Below are 19,129 nucleotides of genomic sequence, written 5' to 3'. Positions count from 1 at the left end.
GGTGCCTGTCTGCTGCTTCAGGAGACAGGCTTGGTTGGTCTCTTCGACCTGACGGCTTCCCTCACTGCTGGAGGTCACCAGCAGGTTCTTAGGTTGCCACCTCAAAAGGCATTGACAACTTCCTGACCAAAGCTCCCAGACAGTGCCTCTGCAATGGTTTTGAACATGACCCATTGTGACTCCATGTCCCCAACTGCCCTCAAGTTGAAGACCTCGTGGACCAGGGTCTCCACCAGATGTTCCCAGTTCACTACATGTTTGAGTTTACCAGCGGCCTTTCCTGCCATCTAGGGGATCAGTTGACAGCTCTGCCCCTCTCTTCACGTGTCCAAGACATGTGGCCACAGATGTGATGATAGAACCACAGATTCGATCATACATCTTTGTCCTAAGGTGTTCTTATGAACCAACTTATGCTTGAACACAGCGCTCACTACAAAGCTATTCCACAAAGAAAAAACAGAGCAGAAGTCTTTCAACTGGTATATTTACAGAGAGTGCAGTTTAGATAAGTCACTGTTGATCTGGTACGTATCTGTTGATGAACAAATATGACAAGCATCACAAAGATGATGACGTTCTCTGTGTTACAGACAAAATTAGATGTGTACTGCTGAACAAAACACACCCAACATTTACCAGAAGAGGAGTGACATTACTCCACCCCTCACCTGACTCACCTGAGTCAAACCAGGAAACAGTTTATTGTTCGTCGTCACTAAAGACAGAAACAGACTGAAAATCAGACGCTCAGATTCACCTTCAAACCAAACTAACAGCTTCCTCTGAGTGAGTCCAGCTACAGGAGAGAAAAGAGGAAAACTACAACACTGCTGCTTCAACCTGCTGACTCTCCACACACTGAAGGTGAGTTTGACTAAAACCAGGACTCAGAGTCAAAGTGAATTTCAGTGATGTTAGTAGAGGAGGGAGGGGAGCCATGACTGACTGTACTTCCTGTCTGCTGTGTTTTCAGCTTCACTCAGACTAAATGGCTTCCAGATCAGAGGAGGATCTCTGCTGTCCGGTCTGTCAGGAGGTCTTTAGAGATCCTGTTGTTCTGTCATGTAGCCACAGCTTCTGTAAAGACTGTCTGAAGAGATGGTGGAGAGAGAAACCAACACCACAGTGTCCAGTTTGTAAGAGACGATCTTCAAGAGTAGAACCACCTTTAAACCGGGCCTTAAAGAAGCTGTGTGAGTCCTTCTTACAGGAGAGAGATCAGAGATCTTCAGAGGCTCTCTGCAGTCTGCACTCTGAGAAACTCAAACTCTTCTGTCTGGACCATCAGCAGCCAGTGTGTCTCGTCTGCAGAGATTCAGAAAAACACACCCACCACAGATTCAGACCCATCGATGAAGCTGCACAACAACACAAGAAGGAACTTCAGGAAACTCTGGAGCCCTTAAAGAAGAAGTTAAAGTGGAGTTTGATCAAACAGCAGAACACATTAAGGTCCAGGCCCGACACACAGAGAGGCAGATTAAGGAGCAGTTTAAGAAGCTTCACCAGTTTCTAGAAGAGGAAGAGGAGGCCAGGATGGCTGCACTGAGGGAGGAAGAGGAGCAGAAGAGTCAGATGATGAAGGAGAAGATGGAGGCTCTGAGCAGAGAGATAGCAGCTCTTTCACACACAGTCAGAGCCACAGAGGACGAGCTGAGAGCTGAAGACGTCTCATTCCTCAACAACTACAAGGCTGCAGTGGAAAGAGTCCAGCAGCGCCCCCTGCTGGAGGATCACCAGCTGCACCCAGGAGCTCTGATAGACCAGGCCAAACACCTGGGCAACCTGACCTTCAACATCTGGAACAAGATGAAGGACATGGTCTCCTACAGTCCTGTGGTTCTGGACCCAAACACTGCTGGTCCAGAACTGATCCTGTCTGAAGATCTGACCAGTCTGAGACGAGGACAGAAACAGCAGCTTCCTGACAATCCAGAGAGATTCATAGGTCGCATTGTCCTGGGCTCTGAGGGTTTTGAATCAGAGACTCACAGCTGGGATGTCGAGGTTGGAGACAGTACGTACTGGACATTAGGTGTGTTAGCAGAGTCTGTCCAGAGGAAGGGACTCATACAGTGTGGATTCTGGGGAACATGGTTCTATGAAGGAAAATACTCAACATGGTCACCACCAGCTCCAGACATCGACCTCCCAGTGCAGGAAAAGCTCCAGAGGATTAGAGTGAATCTGGACTGGAACAGAGGAAAACTGTCATTCTCTGATCCTGATACTAACACACACATACACACCATCACACACACTTTCACTGAGAAGCTGTTTCCATACATTGACACTGACGATAAACTGAAGATTTTACCAGTGAAAGTTTCTGTGAGGAAAAAACATAGATGTCTTTAGTGTGAAGGAGGTGGTTCCAGGCCAGATGAGATTTATAATTTCTTGAGTGAGTTCTGGGTCTACCTGCGGTTTCCTCCCACTAGGACATGCCTGGAAAACCTCCAAAGGAAGCTGCCCAGAAGCCTGAGCCCAGACACCCTGCAGAGGAAACTCATTTCAGTCATCTGTATCCACAATCTCATTCTCGGTCTCTACCTAGATCTTATGACTGTAGGTCAGAGTTGGAACACAGATCAACTGGTAAACTGAAAGCTTTGCCTTCTGGCTCAGTTCCTCTTCACCACAACGGTCCAGTCCAACATCTGTGTTACTGCTGACACTGCACCAATCCACCTGTCGCTCTCCTGCTCAGTCCTCCCCTCACTCATGAACCACAAGAAACTTCAGCTTCTTCACTTGGGACAGCAACTCTCCCCACCTGGAGGGAACAATCCACCATTTTCTGGCTGAGAACCACAGCCTCAGACTTGATCTGTCACATGTCGTTAACGTTGTCTAATTTATCTCAGTGATTTCCACACAGTAAAACTGGTCATGGTCTGTCAGAACCAGTTCTTTAGATGTGCTGTTCAGACAGATTTAAAATTAGAAAAGAAAACCTCAGTTTGGATCGATGCATCCCAATAGGAAACAGCTAATAAAAGTAATGTAATGTAAGTAAACAGGTATGTGGCAGATTAAAGAGATATATACACAGTGTGCTAAAAATACATGAAGTACTAATACAGTAAAAAGTAATAATACAGAATATTCTGAAATAGAAATGTAATCAATACAACAGCTCACAGATATAAGTGTAAAAATAATAATTTTATTTTCTTGTATAATTTATTTGATTGATGATTAGTTCAGTAAACTGTCATGTGTTTAAATAAATAAATTGATTCGTTAGATACATTTGTCAGAGAAAAGGGTTTTTTAAATTTTTGTATCCTTCCTATATTAATGTCCATAGTATTTGTTGTTGATGACAGGAATCCTATATCCTATATAAATGATCTGATGTGAAAGTAAACAGATGGGTTGAGGTTTTATTGGAATTCCTCAGTATTTAGAAGCTTCATTCTGTGTAATTAACTGTTAATTTACATTTAGTGTTTTCACCTGAGACTTAGTTCGACTGTTTCTGTAAGAAAATACCTATATAATAAATACTGTTTATACTCCAGCTGTCAGATGAATGTAATTTATAGCAGAACGTAGAAAAACAATAAAGTACAGGTATCTCTACATGCATCTTGCAGTCATGGAGTGAACGTGTTTTCATCCAGTGAATATAATTTTAAATTATTTTATATAATTTAACGGTTAAGGGTTAAATCTGAATCTTTTCGGTTCAAAAATCAGAAACTTTTGTTTGTCTCCACTCTGTGACGTCAACATTCAACGTAGCTTGGTCACTTTCCGGAAGCTCCTTCTACCCAATCACAGTGCGGTTCCGTCCGTGCTCATCCTTCTCATTGGTCAGCAGGAGGTGGTTTGTTTTTGAAAGTCGGGTGCTGATTGGCTTGGTGAGTGAGGTAGCGTCGGTTTAAACCGGGGGGCGGGAGTGTGTTCAGTTTGAACCGGAGAGACGGCAGTTCGGACCGCTAACATCCTGACACACGGTGAGTCCTGCAGGTAGGTGAAACACCTGGTTTATACACCTGGTACGTGTCTGCGGTGTGTGCCTGAGAACCTACAGTAGAAAACGGTTTGTCCGCTCCGGCGTCAGTAGTAAACAAGCTAACAGCGCTGCTAACGACCAGTTAGCCGACTGAGCTAACGGCGTTAGCATGAAGCTAACAGGGAAAAACAAGCAGCTGCTAACGAATCCACGGTACCCGGTAACGGACTGTTTTAACCCCGTGACAAACACCGGACTGTGTAACTGACGGTTAACTAACATCCGATGGCTAACGTTTAACGGGAGAATGTGAGGAGAGTGTCCGCGGTGTGAGAACTGTGCGTCGGTGTCGGTCCCGCTGTGACCCGGTCTGTCTCTGTCTCCTCCAGGAACCGGACCGTTTCACTCATGGCCTCCCAGAACATGGACCCCGCAGCGGCTGCAGCTTCTTCAACAGTCGCTCTGAAGGGCAGCGAGAGTGGTGGCAGTGCGGCCCGAAGCTCGGTGTCCAAACGGTGAGAGAGACCGGTCCGGCCCGGCTCCGCTGCCCTGCTGGGACCGTACTGTTTGTCACCAGGTCTCAATCCAGATCTAATCTGAGTGTCACATGTCACAGAGTCTGAGTTCTGGTTGAAGTGATCCTCCAGACTGGACCAGACATGGGACCTGGTGAACTCAGTCTGTGGTTCTGAGGTTCAGGTTTTACCTTGTTCAGCAGGTAAACATAAAATAACAGATGAAACATGAAAGAGAAAATTCTCAGGTTTAATTTGAGCTGGTTCACATCAGACAGATTCAGACCTGAAGAGTCCAGAGACCAGAGTCCAGGGTTCTGGTCAAACTAAATCATCTGATTTGAGATCTGATTCTGTCCCACTGGGACCAGAACAGATCCAGGTGGAGGCTCTGGGTGAGGAGCCGAGGTTTGTTTCTGGTCTTTCTGTTGTTGAGTCCTTGGATGTTCTGGTTCTGAAGTCGTCTGTGGTTGAACAGGAAACATCTGTCTGCGTCCTGCAGTTTCATCCTGACTCTCACCTGTGAACACCTGTTGCTTTTCATAAACTATGTAACCGTTGACCTCTCAGATGATTTTGTTTTTATTTTTTTTTCCACCTCCTCACTGACACAGCTCAGTCTAAACAGAACTCGGTCAGACCTGGACCTCGTCGGAGTCTCTTTAACGTTGACTGAACATTGAAACAACTCCGCTGCTGTAGAAAGCTTCAGTTTCAAAGTCTCAAGTTCCTGTTAAGCCTTGAACCCTGGACTCTGGTCTCTGAAGAGTGTCTTCAGGTCTCAATTTAAACCTGAGACTTTTATTTCATGGACCTGAAGCCTCAGAGTCTGAGGGAGGTTTCATTTGTTTCATGTAGAAACTGCTTTAACTGGTGGAGACCATTTCAGCTGTGATCAGTTAACGGTGCTGGTTACTGATGTCTAATAACAGCTGATGTGTCCATTAATGATGATGTCATATGTGTGTGTCTGCAGGCTGCAGCAGGAGCTCATGACTCTGATGGTGAGTTCACCTTTATTATGATGTCATCCAGGTTAAGCCACTGAGATGGTCTCCATGGTAACCACACATCACTCACCTGTGGGACTCATGTAGTCTCTCTGATGATAGATAGATACTTTATTAATCCGCAAGGGAAATTCACAGCTCCAGCAGCATCAAATAGACTTAGATAAAATGATGATGTCATCATGTGACCTGTCTCTCGCTGATGTCAGATGTCAGGTGATAAGGGGATCTCGGCGTTTCCAGAATCCGATAATCTCTTTAAATGGATCGGAACCATTGACGGAGCTCAGGGGACGGTACGTTCACACATGATCAGTAATCAATGTGTCAGTGATCAGGTCACGGTGCGGTCAGAGGTCATAGCTCCATCCTACCTGTGTGTCTCAGGTGTATGAGGGCCTCAGGTACCGGCTGTCTCTGGACTTTCCGGCTGGGTACCCATATCAGGCTCCTCGGGTGAAGTTTGTGACGCCGTGTTTCCATCCCAACGTCGACGAACAGGGATTCATCTGCCTCGACATCCTGAAGGACAAGTGGTCGGCGCTTTACGACGTCCGCTCCATCCTGCTGTCCATCCAGAGCCTGCTGGGAGGTGACCAGTTCAACCAGTTCAACCAATCCAGACCGTGGTTTCTGGTCAGTGTCAGTTTCTCATTTAAAGGTTTTTAACATTTCTGTTTCCTCGTCAGAGCCGAACAACGAGTCTCCTCTGAACATGACTGCTGCTGAACTCTGGGAGGATCAGGAAGGTGAGAACCAGGAGGTTTATTAAAAACTAAAACACGTCAGATCAATCCAGACCAGCAGGTCCAGTTCTCATGTAAAGGTAAAACCAGAAGAGGAAAGTAACTAAGTACATTTACTCGACTACTGTCCAGTCAACTGACTTTGATCCTGTGGAGAAATGATCATTAGTTCATCAGTATTCTTGATTACTGATCTGATTGACCTTTACTCCTCGCAGTTAAAGCATTAATCACCAGCTCTGTCATAGGTTATTGATTATTAATCAGGTGATTGATCAGTGTACTGTCAGTTGAGACAGGCAGCAGGGGCTGATGGGAGTTGTAGTTCTAACGCTGGTTTTCTCTTTCAGCCTTTAAAGCTCATCTACACTCAACCTTCCAGAAGTGAAGCTGCTCCTGTTTTATTCTTCTTCTGTTTGTCGTCTGTGTTTGTACAATATTTTTATGTTTGTTCTTCTCACTGTATCAATAAAGTTCTTAATTCAGCTCAGATGGTGATGGTCTTTGATCAGTGTAACGAACAGAAACGTCGCAGTTTGTTCATCTTCAGAGAAACAAGTGAAATGTTTCAGTGCTATGAAACAAACGTTTGTCGCTCAGTTTATTTATGAATCAGACTGAATCTTCACAGGAGCTGATGTTTATACTAAACTTTGCGATAAACTGAGCATTAGCTGCTGTGCTAACCATGAAGGAAGGACAAATACTCATGTTACAGTCACAAGTAATTTATTACAGAAGTTGCTGTTTATGAACATTGATCAGATGAAGACCATGTTGAAACAGTTTGTCAAATGAAAAATTGAATGATTTTTTTTTTAACACCAAACTGCAATCAGCTGATTTTCCCATGACACTGCTGAATCTGAACTGAAGTAAGGTTTATGTTTTTAACAGTTTTTACATGAAGACATCTTACTGTGAAATATCGGGTGCTTTTATTTTGACAGATTTTCAGTTTGAAATTAGTGATTTAATTTAAAGGTAATGAAGTTCAGATTATCTCACTGTCCGATTAAAATTAATGAGCTTTGTATATAATAATCTGTAAAATTAAAACTATCATGAGACATGTGTAATACATTTATGAGTTGTTTCCTGTTACAACTTTAATATTACACAATGATTTTTTTCTTGAGTTAATTTTAGAATATTCCAGATTCAAACTCTATTCTGAAGATAGAAAATATTCCTTCAACTCTTGTTATTCAAACAAACATGAGCAGAGTCTAACGAGTTTAATCCAGATTCTATGAAAATCTCTTCCATCATCAGTCAGATCATGTTGTTTGAGTTGTGACTCCCCCCGTCCTCCCCTGTCCTCCCCCCTCTAACCGACACAGCCCAGTCCACAGCATGGTGGCTGGCAACAGACGGCCATCTTGTTGTTGGAGACAACCTCGACCTCCATCAGGTCCTCCAGGCTGTCGTCTGGTTCGTCCAGCCCACAGCGAGCTTCAGCCCAGGCTGGTTGGGTCGCTTCCACCGACCAGAACGCGACAGGTACCTGCAGAACACTGACAAGTTTAACTACTCCCCCACAGGTACAAGACACTCCCTCAAGGTAAAAGACACTGGTTCTGTCTCACCCTCAGCTGCATCTCACTCAGCATGGACTCCAGTCCTGCGATGTGATTGGTCAGATCAGGACTTGGCTCCTCCTCCAAGGTGAGCCATGGCACCTGGACTAAAGCCACTCGAGCTGCCACACCCACAACGCCATCCATACATCCTGGGGAGCAAAGAGAACAACAGGTGGGAGGTTAGACAGGTGAGTGGGTACTTGAAAAATGTCTGTTAGTCCTTAAAGGATGTTCATGAACTCCTTCAAGATGTCTTTGAGGATGTTCCTGTTGTCCCCAAGGAAGTTATAAGTTCTACCCAAGGAAGGAGGTCCAGGACCCAGGAGAAGCAGAAGCAGAAGGATTCCCTGAGGGGCAGACAGGTGTCCTTAAAGAGGTTATCAAGATCTTTAAGATAGTTCCAGACATGCAGTGGAAAGGAAATAAGAAAAGGTGGTAAGGAAAGAAGGAAAGGTGCAACATGATTCAACCAATCACACAGCTCCCTCAGACAGGAAGTTAAAACCACCAGTTGACCTGTGTTGACCAATGACCGTCTGTCATAGCGCTGAGTCAGAGGGAACTGTCCTATCAGATCCCTGGCCTTGCGGAGATCAGACAGGAAGTTCTCCAGCACGGACAGGAAAAGAACCCACAGACGCTCTGACACCTGTCTGTCCTCTACACCTGAGGGGGCGGAGTCACAGTCTGACAGCAAACGCACCAGACGGCGAGACAGACCTGCACACAAACAGACAGGTGAGGGAGACAGGTGAGACAGACTGACCGACAGGTGTATGTACAGGTGTGGTGTCGGAGGTTACCGCTGCAGATCCGGTGAGCGAGTGCTCTTGTCTCGTCCATCTCGTCTCGCAAGAAGCTGCAGTCTGCCGAGCTGCCGAGTGACGCCACAAGCTGCTGGAAACAGGAGGTGACCCGACTGAGAGCTTCCTGAGCACGCTCACACTCGCCCTGCTGCCGGCGCCGCGCTGCCAGCTCGTCCACCGAACGACGCCACCGACTCATGATGTCCCACCCACCTGACAGGTGAAGAAGGACAGGTCAATGGATCATTTGAAGCTATTTAATCCTTAAATGTACCAGACCCCACCTGGTCTCACTCAGCTCCTTGGTTTTCCTCAAACTACTAGTCTTAAACATCATTCTGTTTTTCTATAGGTTTGATCTAAAGAGTCAAGTGTACATGAGACCACTGATGACAACCAATCAGTTTCTATCATTCGTCAGTGTCAGTGAAGCACAACGGTCAAAATCAGAGGTCCCAGGAGAAGTCAGGACTGATGAGGGAGTCGTTACCTCACCTACCTCTACAAAATACCATGTAGTTTTCCAGGGCCGAATTTAAAGTGGTGAAATCAGAAACTGGAAAACATTGTTCCGCTACTGTGGCCTCGGAGAAAAGAGGAGCCACAACCTCCAAAAGCTGAGGGCTTCTAAAAGTCTTTAGCTCATCTAACGACAGAAACAGGACCCACACCTGTCCATCTGAACAGTGGAGCAGTGAGTGTGGTTAGTAGGCTGTGTAACATCAGGTTAAATATCTCATGTCTCATGTTAAACTGAGAGCGATTCATGAATTAAGAAAAAAAAAATTCTGATGTTTATGAATCATTATGAAACTTCCTAAATAATTTTTTGTATATATTTTTTTCATCTAGATGTGTAAGACAGGTGTGTTTGAGGATTTATTTTGAAAATACCGTCAGAACAGAGGTAAGTGAATTTAAAACCACTGAGTTTTTAACTGAAAATGATCAACAAAAATAATAACAAACAAGAGTTAACGTCTCGTCCTTTTTCTTGTTATTTTAACAAATCTTTCTGAGACTGAGTGAAATAATCTGAAGGATGAAATGACAGCATCACTGTCTGTTACAGCAACTTCTAGTCTGTCTACTGACTGAGTATGTTTGAAGTTTTTGAATATAGAATAAAATCTTGTCGTCTTACCTGCTGCCGATCACTTCTCCATCCAGCTTCTTCTTCTGTGGTGGAGGACCATGCAGGTTTCTATAAACACTCTTCTTCTGGTCTCGGGGGATCGTCAGTGTTTTTAATTAACACTCAGTGGCCAGCTGAGGCCTGAAACCTCTCAGCTCTGCTTCAGCAGCTCCCAGGAGTCTCTTTATTTTACCCTCAGCTCTGCCTCACAGGCAAACATCTCTGTGAGGGATTCACCTGGGCAGGTAGACTGCATCACGGTTATTTTTAGGCTGATCAGGTGTTCTAGTCTTTTCCATCCAGGAACAAAAAGGCTCATCACAGGTGAGCTCTACAAGCAGCCATGACATCTGTCCCTGAAGACGTCTGTCTGGTGCTAACGGTGCTAACAGATGCTACATCAGCAAAGTGATGTGTCATGTTGTTAGTTCATGTCCTTGTCACTGACCTACAGACAAATAAATACTAAACTGTCATAGCAGCTGATACTAAGCTAAAACTAAATATCAGTCAGCCCCTAACTTTGTCTATTCTACACTCTTTAAACTAAAACTGTTGTTAGCTTCTAATGTTGGTCATGAAAGTTAATGCTAAGCTAATATAAGTTACATAAACATTTAAACAGTCATGTCTCAGTGTCTGTAGTTTATTTTATTTTAGAAAGTTTCATCACTGAAACTAAACACAAGCTCCGCCCACCACAGACAGGAAGTGATACAACAGGTTAGCTAACCATCAGTGGGTGTCCTTTGATGTCACCTGATCATCATCATCATCACAGAATTCGTTAATCAAACATCAAATCAAACGATGGCACTTTACAAAGACAGAAACCTTAAAGGAACACAAAGATTCTAATCCAGGACTGATAGCCTAGCTTAGCACAAAGACTGGAAACTGTGGGAAACTGTTAGCCTAGCTTAGCACTAAGACTGGAAGCTGTTCCTCTTAAAGCCTTCCATCACCTTCCACAGATTTTTATTCCTCCTCTGATGCTAGGCTAACTGTTTCCCACTGCTTCCAGGCTATCAGTCCTGGATCTGGATCTGGGCCGGACTTGGTACAGAGAACAGGAGGGTTTACTAAACAGTGAGTGTTGATTTCAGACATATTAAACAGTAACATGTTTGTTTCCAACATGATTCATTAGTATTGATTATTGGAGTCTGTCAGTCTGCACAGTGCAGCGGTTCAGTCTGACAGATGATCAATAATTGTGATCAGCTGTTTGTTCTCAGCTCGTCCAGCAGGAGGTGACAGAGAAAAAACCTTCACAGTAAAACATCACAGACTCTTCCTCCTCTATGTGATGACATCATCGCGGGCCTTCTCCGATTGGCTGTAACAGAGGGCAGAGTCTGATGGGCGGGTCTACAGGTGACTTCTGGATTTATTCAGTTCTGGTTCCAGAGAGATTCTGTCAGTTCTCCTGCTGCTGAGGTTCCTCTGAAGTCTGGTTCTGTTGATGATGAGTTCCTCTGGTTCCACTGTTGCTCTGGTTGTTTGTTGGTTGTTGTGAATCATGGTGTGACTGTTCTTTATCATTCATGCTGTTGTTTTAGTGTTGTTGTTATGGTGACAGTGTTGCTGTGTTGTTATTGTTACTGAGGCAGGGTATTTGATTTTGTCATGGCAACGTGTTGTTGTCATTAGCAGTGTGTCGTCGTCATGGCAGCGTGTGTGAGCGCGTGGCAAGCGCTTCCATCAGCTCATGGCACAGACACTGACAGAAGCCGTACAGGACGAGCAGCAGCAGCGTGGATGGAACCAGACTGACCAGGACCACGCCCAGCCACAGCTGACCAATCATCAGCAGGTAAATCCCCAGAGGCAGCGAGCTGAAGTACACCTACACACAGACACACACGACACACCTGTCAGCACAGCAGACGCACACCTGACCGGTGTGACAGGTGAAGAACTGCACTGACCAGACACAGCGCCCCCAGCAGGCAGCGGGGGAAACCGCGGGACGTCCAGCTGTGACACTTCTGAGCTGGCAGGTTGCAGGGCAGCGAGTCCAGGCTGGGGGGGCGGTACAGCCCCACCACGTTAAACATGCTCAGGGAGTCTGAGGAAGGAGACTCCTCCGGCAGCTCCATGATGGTGATGACCAGACAGTCTGAGGAGCGGTGAGAGGCGTCAGCACCTCCTCCTCCTCCTGCTCCACAGATCAGAACCAACTCAGAGCAAACTTCAAAACAAACATCAATGTTTCAGAAATAAACAAATCAAGTTATTTTACCAGTCAGGCTGGTTGGACTCAGCACCACCTCCCCCCCACCTCCACCTCCTCCTCCTCGCCGGGCTCGGTCCTGACACGACAGAACAGCCAGGATATGTCGGTCGTCCTCCATCAGCCACACCTGAGGAGAAACACAGTCTGAGAGCCTCACATCCAGGTGAGGACTCTCCCCCTCGTTAGAGGAATAAAGTCTCACCTCTTCGTCGGGGACGTGGGTCTCATGGCGACAGAATGGACAGCTGATGACCGAGGGCGACGACTCTCCTGAGAACCAATGAGGACAGAGTCACATAACACAGTGGAGGATGTGATTGATTTTCGTAGCAGAACGAACTGATGACCAAGTAAAATGCTGTTAGCTCATTGGTCCGTTAGTATGACCTCTGCTGATTGGTCAGTGTGGTGTGTAACTTCAGGACGTGAGACTTGGTGTCAAGTCTTTCTGTTCTCACAATCTGTTGTCAGGGAGTTGTCAGGAATATCAAATAAGTCTCACAAGTCCAAGTCGTCTAAGGTCTGTCAGAAACCATCGACTTTACCTGACAGGTGAACTCACCCATGTCGACCATCTTCTTCAGACACTTGGCACAGACTCGGTGCAGGCAGCCCAGCAGCTTTGGTTTTCCGGCTCCGAGTGTCGTAACGGTTGTAACAGATTTTACACTCAAGTTCCTCCAGAGTGTAAACCAGAGACTGAGCCCAGGTCTGCACCTGAACACATCACAACAGAGAGTTAGAACCCTGAACACACCACAACAGGTTAATCAGAGGTGATGCATGATGGGAGATCTCACCTTTCCCTCCAGCTCCCGGCCAGGCTCCTCCTCTTTCAACTGACTCATCCTATTGGCTGTCAGGATGGTGGGCGGAGCTTAATTCAATCTGAGGCGGTCACCTGACAGAGAGAGAGACATGTCAGAGAGAGAAACAGGTCAGAGATTAATAAAGTGTCAGATTTGATTTATTGTTTCTACTGACGTTAATTTATTGAGCAGCAACACACACACACACACACACACACACACACACTGGCAGTCACACACACACACACACACACACACACACACACAGTCACACACACACATACACATTCACACACACATACACAGTCTCACACAAACACACACTCTGTGTATTTATAGACTGCAGTTGTTATATAACTGGAGGGGGAGGGCACTGGGGATGGTGACGTTGCTATGGCAACAGCTTTACCTGTCTCTGAACTTGACATTGGCCAATCAGATGAGTCAGAGGTGGTCACATGATGTTTGATCAGCTGATCAGAAATTCATCATTAAAACATGATTTTAACTATTTAAAGTTGCTGAAGGAAATTTTACATCAATAAACATCCACTGATAAACAAACAAACAAACAAACATTACAGGCTTGTTTTTACTCGTTTTTGTCAGTCGATGATTTTCAGTTTGAATCCAAAACCTGAAGGAAATACTCGTCAGTCTGTTTAAACCAATCACAGATTCACCAGAGCAGAGTTCACCAGGCCCCGCCCACTCTGATCCCTGACAGGCTGGTGATTTTACAGGTGTGTTTTGACACCTGTCAACCACCAGGACCAGCTCATACACCTGGCGATGTCATATCCTGTTACTACACCTGCTCAGTGAGCGGTGAACAGACTGGAGCTAAGCTAGGCTAACAGTTCCCCCTGTTTCCAGTCTTTGTGCTAAGCTTACAGCTAACTGTTGACCGACCTCATTCATTCATTCACTCACTCACTGTGAGTTGATGTGAAGCTGGGAGTCCTCCTCTCTCCTCCATCACCTGCCCAAGTGCGTCACATGGTAAAGGTGTGTAAATGATGTCATGTGACTTAGCTGTGATGTCACTATGATGCACTGTTACAGACGAGGAGACTGTGATGTCATCAGAGTAGTTGGTGTCGTGTTGCTGCTCACCTGCTGCTGGAGGTTGATGGTTGCTGTGGATCTAACTGCAGGTTGAGTTGCTGTTGGTGAAGTTGCTGTGGTCTCCATCAGGTTGAAGCAACATGATTGTTATTAAACATCAATAATTTCTTCCCAGGTTCCTGGAGGTTGTTTTGCCATAGATCAAGCTGCTGCAGGTTTAGTTGCTGTTGTTCTTCTTGAAACTTTAAGATTGAAGTAACATGTTGATTAAAGATCAGCAGTTTAGTTGCTAGTTGCTGTCAGTTGAAGCAACACTGCAGTGGTAGAAAATAAGTTGCTTGGTTTGTTACATGGTATTGCACAATTGCTGCACCTGTCTTTATTGTAGGATTAGTTGCTGGCAGCCTGGATATTGTCGCTCAGGTTGATGTAATTGTCAGGTTGAAGCAACATGATGGTCAGAAAGCAGCAATAGTTTATTTGCTAGTTGCTGGAGGTGCAGCTGCCTTACATGCTGATGTGGTTGCTGAGGTCGGTAATCTCTGTCACACTGCAGCAACAGTCTGGTTGCTGTTGATGTAGTTGCTGTCTGTCTGGTTGTTGCTCTGATGTGTCAGGTTGAAGCAACAATGCGGTGGTTGAACATTAATCCTCTGGTTGTTGTAGTCGTTATAGTTGCTGTGGTGTCTCAGGTTGAAGCAACACTGCGGTGGTCGACCGTCGTCAGTCTCATTAACAGTCCGCCGTCGTCGCGCGCCTCCTCGGACTCGCAGCAGAGGGATGCTAACATGCTAACAGGCTAACGGACCTCTATCTCTGGTCTGTCGGTCGTCGGTCTGTTAGTCGCCAGTCGCCGGTTGCCGGTCGCTGTCCAGGGCTGGTCTCGAGGTCGGTGACTCACCGTCTTTCCTCCGTTCACTGCGGCGCGCGGCCGGCGGCGGGAGCCCGGGTTACCATGGCAACCGGCCCGGGATGACGGGCCGGTTGCCGGGATGACGGGAAAAACCTCCGAGTGATGATCAACAGCAGGGAGGATCAATAATCTGATCAATAAAATGATCAGGTGAAGTTTGTAAAGATTAATCTGCTGGTTTGTTTTCTCCTGAATTTAAATAAAGTTTTTTTTTCTTTGCTGGTTTATTTCATGTCGTCACCATCAGCTGCTGATCATTAATCTGCAATAGATCGATGATCAATAAAGTTTATATCGTAGAAACACTGAGTGACGAACAGACTTCTTATTTTATTCAGTGACAGAGCTGTAAACAACAACAACAACACGGAGGTTTATACAAACAATATTATTTATTGTGTCTCAGCTGAATCAGACTTTTGTGTCTAATGTGAAGGAAAAACAACAACATAGATTTTCTGTTTTTCTTCTTCGGACACAGACGGCTTTATCTTCATCATCAACATCTTCAATCATCGTCTCTTCTTCAGTTTAAATTTTTTAAAATTTCATCAGAAACACTCATAATATACACGCAGATGATGAGAGTCCCTGAACGCACCGTCAGGTATGACCTCACCTGTGGACCAATCCGGCTCAGTGAAGCTCAAACCTTTAATGTCTGTGAGATAATCTTAATAAATTTCTGAGATAAACATTTTTTATTTGCTTATCAAAGTTTAAATGTTGATGTTGAGCTACAGAAGTAATCGAGTACTCCGTTACGACAGTATCTTTCACCACTGATAAATTTGAGGTTGAATGTTATTTGGTGGAACCTCTCTCAGTAGATCTGCATTGCTGTAATGTTCCCTTTGTTCCGACAGGAGCAGTTTTCCTGATGCACACTCCCTCCTGCGTCACTTCCTGTAGCCACAGATAAAGACGGGCCTGGCGGGAGATCCGCGGGTCAATTTTTTGGGTTTGTTCGGTGAATCCGGCGGTAATCGGAGCCATCAGAACCGTAGACATGGTGAGTGTTGACCGGGCAGGGAGTCCAGAGTTTACCGGGCCCGAGACTCTCCGTATTTTACCCGGTTACGGTTTTATTGAGATGATGTCGGAGTTTGAATGAACGTTAACTGAACGTCGGTGAGGAGCCGAAGCTTCGCGCGGATTAAACCGATCAATCAGATCAATAACCTGCTCGTACTCAGGTCTGAGTCCCTCGGTCCGTTACCGGGGCTCTGAGCCACAAACAGCCGGTAACTTACTGTTTGTTTGCCGTTAGCTGCCCGGTTAGCTTCCGGTGTTAGGGTCGGTTCGGTCTCATGGAGTAAAACCGGCCTTGAAGGTTCAGTTCAGTCTGAGATTCAATACGGATCTGTTAAACTAACGACTGAAGGACTGACTGTCCGGGACCAGGACCGGGCTCTGCTGCCGGGTCCGCGGACTGGACTGTAACGCTAAACAGGCTAACGAGGCTAGTGAGGCTAACGCTTTAATTCCACAGTAAACAGCTCGAGACTTTGTCCTGGTCTCAGAGTTAGTCCAGGTCCCCAAGTCTCTGTGTCTCGGAGACCCGGACACTGGTCCCTGGGTCTGGGTCAGGACCACTGTCACTGGTTGTTGAGCCTGGGTCTTAGTCCAAGGTGGTCTTTGATTCTTACTGATATGGATCAGGATCCACAGTGGGACTGGAACCTTGTCTGCGTGGTTGCTGTTGTTTATGATCTCACAGTGACTGTTGTCTGTGATTGGTCCTCAGACGGTGGGAAAGAGCAGTAAGATGCTGCAGCACATCGACTTCAGGATGAGGTGCATCCTGCAGGACGGACGCATCTTCATCGGCACCTTCAAGGCCTTCGACAAACACATGAACCTGATCCTGTGTGACTGCGACGAGTTCAGGAAGATCAAGTAGGTTCAGGAGTCAAAAGTTGACCTGTCGCCTGGTTAATACCTAATATTAATCAGGCGACCGGTCGATTGATTAATCCGTTAATCAATACAACTTCCATCAGTTCAGAGATACCATGTTTTTAGTCAGCACTGAGGCATGCTGGGCAATGAGTCTGTCTCTGTCCTTCAGGCCGAAAAACTCAAAGCAGCCAGAGCGAGAGGAGAAGAGGGTTCTGGGTCTGGTTCTGCTGAGGGGGGAGAACCTGGTCTCCATGACAGTGGAGGGCCCGCCCCCTAAAGATGTAAGTCTTCACCTCATCTCTCAACCAAACCTGTTGCAATCTTTGTTTACAAGCTCCTGTTTGAGACCTTTTTAACCTTTGACCCCACCCCCCCACCCCAGACTGGCATAGCCCGGGTCCCGTTGGCAGGCGTAGCCGGGGGTCCAGGTGTGGGCCGGGCGGCAGGTCGTGGCGTCCCTGCAGGAGCTCCAATGCCTCAGGCTCCGGCCGGACTCGCTGGACCTGTGAGAGGAGTGGGCGGGCCTTCACAGCAGGTAACACCTCTGCGCTCAGGTGTGTGTGTGTGTGTGTGTGTGTGTGTGTGTGTGTGTGTGTGTGTGTTCAGGTGATGACAGCTTCCTGTGTGTGTCCAGGTCATGACCCCTCAGGGCAGAGGAACAGTTGCTGCGGCAGCAGCAGGTGCAAGCATTGCTGGTGCCCCCACCCAGTATCCACCCGGACGAGGAGCTCCGCCCCCAATGGGCCGGGGTGCCCCCCCTCCAGGTGAGACTACCTGTGATGCGTGCAGTAGGAAAACCCAGAGTTCAGGTCACAGCCACACAATCATCCTAGTCCTGTCATAACAACCAGCTGGTCCTGGACGTCACAGAAAGTTTTCTCGATCAGTTTCTCTCCTGACCTAGAACCTGGTTGTTTCTTTAGAACCTGAGGACCATCCTCAGAGACATTCAGGTTCAGACCCTGTTCTGTTTCTCAGCTTCTGATTCATCCACATTTTTCAGTTCCCCCATGTTGGTTGCTTTAAAACTTAGATGTCCTACACTCAGTGCTGTACCTGAACACCTCATGTGAGACTCATGAACTGATTCAGTCCTCATCCTGAGGTTCAACCATCATTGATCACTGATAGTTTGATCGTTTGCAGTAAATGACTGTTACAGCAGACAAACACTACAGCCAACCGATCTGAAAATATAAATAAATATATTCATATATTTTCTAAAATCCTGTTGAGTCAATGTCGCCTCTTACGTCCTCCTGTCAGCTGATGGGTTGTTACCTGGCTCCCCCCCTAGCAGGTATGATGGGTCCTCCCCCCGGCATGCGGCCTCCAATGGGTCCTCCGATGGGGATGCCCCCCGGTCCAGGTCGAGGAGCTCCAATGGGGATGCCCCCCCCAGGCATGAGGCCACCACCCCCTGGTATGAGAGGTAGGCTGTTACCATGGAGATGCAGCATTGGTCAGTGAAGCGGTGTAAACAGATCATGTGACCTCTCTGTTCTGATGTTTAGGACCGCCCCCACCCGGGATGAGACCGCCCCCCCGGCCCTGAAGAAGCTCCGCCCCCTCACTCACCTGTTGTATAGAGTTTTTTTTTTTTTTTTTTAATCTTCCTGTTTGTTTTTGTTTTTGTTTTTTAAATAAAGTTACCTCAGGCTGTTTGATTTCATCTCGGCTGTGTTTTCAGTTTCCATGGTAACCAGTTCAATAAATGTCTGGAGTGACAGTCAATCAGAGCTCAGATTACCTCATTAATATGAGGGGAGGGGAGGAGTTACAGGTCAACAACCTCAGTTTAAAACATGAAACTAATACAAGAATAATACTACACAATGTGTGCTGACACTACACAGTACGATGTGTACAGGTAGTACAGAATGTACTGATGATAGTGCACTGTGAAATGATTGTCACAGTAAAATACGTATACAATTCAAAATAAAAGCTGTGGCTGATTATTACCTGTATACAGTCACCTGTCACTTCATCAGGTTCACCTGCTTGTAGACACAGGTATCTAATCAGCCAATCACAGGCAACAATTCAGTGTGAAGACGACCTGAGCATCAGACTGAGGATGAAAGGTGATCTCAGTGACTGGGTGAAGGGCAAAGGTCAGAGGTCAAAGTGCATCAAGCTAACAGGAAGGCAGCAGTTATTCAGATAACCACTGATAACCTGAATCTGTGACACCAGGAATTCAAACAGTGGGAGGAGTTAAGATGGCGGAGTGAGCGGCAGCCTTCCAGAAAAAGACAAAGAGAATACAAGAGAGACTGTGATCGGCATCCTTACAAGAGTAATCCAGCTGTCAGTGGAGAAGCGCCGTGAGACAGTAGACACAGTGTACCGCTTGGGGAAAAAAGAACGATGCTGCTACCAACAAGATGCCCAGACCTGTAATCATCCAGTTTGCCTTGCGAACTGTTCGTG

General features: G+C 46.3%; 4 protein-coding genes and 1 pseudogene across 6 annotated transcripts; 3 read left to right on the top strand and 2 right to left on the bottom strand.

Moving 5' to 3' along the window:
* Window positions 1-507: 507 nt before the first annotated feature.
* On the top strand, window positions 508-3,591 carry LOC108890702 (nuclear factor 7, ovary-like; annotated as a pseudogene).
* A 246-nt stretch (window positions 3,592-3,837) lies between these two features.
* Window positions 3,838-6,728, top strand: ube2c (ubiquitin-conjugating enzyme E2C). Of its 2 annotated transcripts, none has more exons than XM_018687689.2 (7): window positions 3,838-3,981; window positions 4,357-4,482; window positions 5,459-5,486; window positions 5,702-5,788; window positions 5,880-6,084; window positions 6,182-6,241; window positions 6,589-6,728. In XM_018687689.2, exons 2-7 carry the CDS (start codon window positions 4,376-4,378, stop codon window positions 6,624-6,626), a joined length of 525 nt encoding a protein of 174 aa, XP_018543205.1. In that variant the 5' UTR covers window positions 3,838-3,981; window positions 4,357-4,375; the 3' UTR covers window positions 6,627-6,728. The 2 variants fall into 2 exon arrangements, with proteins under 2 accessions (XP_018543205.1, XP_018543206.1); XM_018687690.2 differs by having other exon boundaries at window positions 3,850-3,968.
* A 143-nt stretch (window positions 6,729-6,871) lies between these two features.
* Window positions 6,872-8,859, bottom strand: zgc:109913 (regulator of G-protein signaling 9-binding protein). Its single transcript, XM_018687688.2, has 4 exons — window positions 8,625-8,859; window positions 8,338-8,541; window positions 7,828-7,970; window positions 6,872-7,745 (listed from the first exon to the last, which is right to left on the bottom strand). The coding sequence occupies exons 1-4, from the start codon at window positions 8,824-8,826 to the stop codon at window positions 7,569-7,571; spliced, it is 726 nt and encodes a 241-aa protein (XP_018543204.1). The 5' UTR covers window positions 8,827-8,859; the 3' UTR covers window positions 6,872-7,568.
* Window positions 8,860-10,394: 1,535 nt separating this feature from the next.
* Window positions 10,395-15,534, bottom strand: LOC108890715 (E3 ubiquitin-protein ligase RNF182). Its single transcript, XM_018687703.2, is given in 8 exon segments — window positions 10,395-11,611; window positions 11,694-11,923; window positions 12,008-12,128; window positions 12,204-12,271; window positions 12,564-12,630; window positions 12,632-12,718; window positions 12,802-12,902; window positions 13,927-15,534. Coding segments are annotated over 7 exon segments (804 nt in total). The 5' UTR covers window positions 12,850-12,902; window positions 13,927-15,534; the 3' UTR covers window positions 10,395-11,428.
* A 126-nt stretch (window positions 15,535-15,660) lies between these two features.
* Window positions 15,661-18,365, top strand: snrpb (small nuclear ribonucleoprotein polypeptides B and B1). Of its 2 annotated transcripts, none has more exons than XM_051074576.1 (7): window positions 15,661-15,803; window positions 16,539-16,690; window positions 16,863-16,974; window positions 17,076-17,228; window positions 17,328-17,457; window positions 17,994-18,116; window positions 18,208-18,365. In XM_051074576.1, exons 1-7 carry the CDS (start codon window positions 15,801-15,803, stop codon window positions 18,246-18,248), a joined length of 714 nt encoding a protein of 237 aa, XP_050930533.1. In that variant the 5' UTR covers window positions 15,661-15,800; the 3' UTR covers window positions 18,249-18,365. The 2 variants fall into 2 exon arrangements, with proteins under 2 accessions (XP_050930533.1, XP_018543220.1); XM_018687704.2 differs by having other exon boundaries at window positions 17,994-18,125.
* The last annotated feature ends 764 nt before the right edge of the window (window positions 18,366-19,129 follow it).

The sequence above is a fragment of the Lates calcarifer genome, linkage group LG12 (assembly GCF_001640805.2).
Source record: "Lates calcarifer isolate ASB-BC8 linkage group LG12, TLL_Latcal_v3, whole genome shotgun sequence".
NCBI classification, from domain to species: domain Eukaryota; kingdom Metazoa; phylum Chordata; class Actinopteri; family Centropomidae; genus Lates; species Lates calcarifer.
This window is presented reverse-complemented; position numbering and strand designations above follow the sequence as displayed.

Coding starts and splice junctions, on each gene's coding strand:
- ube2c (XM_018687689.2), top strand. CDS start 4,376: ATGGCCTCCCAGAACATGGACCCCGCAGCGGCTGCAGCTTCTTCAACA. Junction 5,487..5,701: donor AGGAGCTCATGACTCTGATG/GTGAGTTCACCT, acceptor CGCTGATGTCAG/ATGTCAGGTGATAAGGGGAT. Junction 6,242..6,588: donor ACTCTGGGAGGATCAGGAAG/GTGAGAACCAGG, acceptor TTTCTCTTTCAG/CCTTTAAAGCTCATCTACAC.
- zgc:109913 (XM_018687688.2), bottom strand. CDS start 8,826: ATGAGTCGGTGGCGTCGTTCGGTGGACGAGCTGGCAGCGCGGCGCCGG. Junction 8,542..8,624: donor CGCTCACCGGATCTGCAGCG/GTAACCTCCGAC, acceptor GTTTGTGTGCAG/GTCTGTCTCGCCGTCTGGTG. Junction 7,971..8,337: donor ACGGTCATTGGTCAACACAG/GTCAACTGGTGG, acceptor TTTGCTCCCCAG/GATGTATGGATGGCGTTGTG.
- snrpb (XM_018687704.2), top strand. Junction 16,691..16,862: donor GACGAGTTCAGGAAGATCAA/GTAGGTTCAGGA, acceptor TCTGTCCTTCAG/GCCGAAAAACTCAAAGCAGC. Junction 17,229..17,327: donor TGGGCGGGCCTTCACAGCAG/GTAACACCTCTG, acceptor GTGTGTGTCCAG/GTCATGACCCCTCAGGGCAG.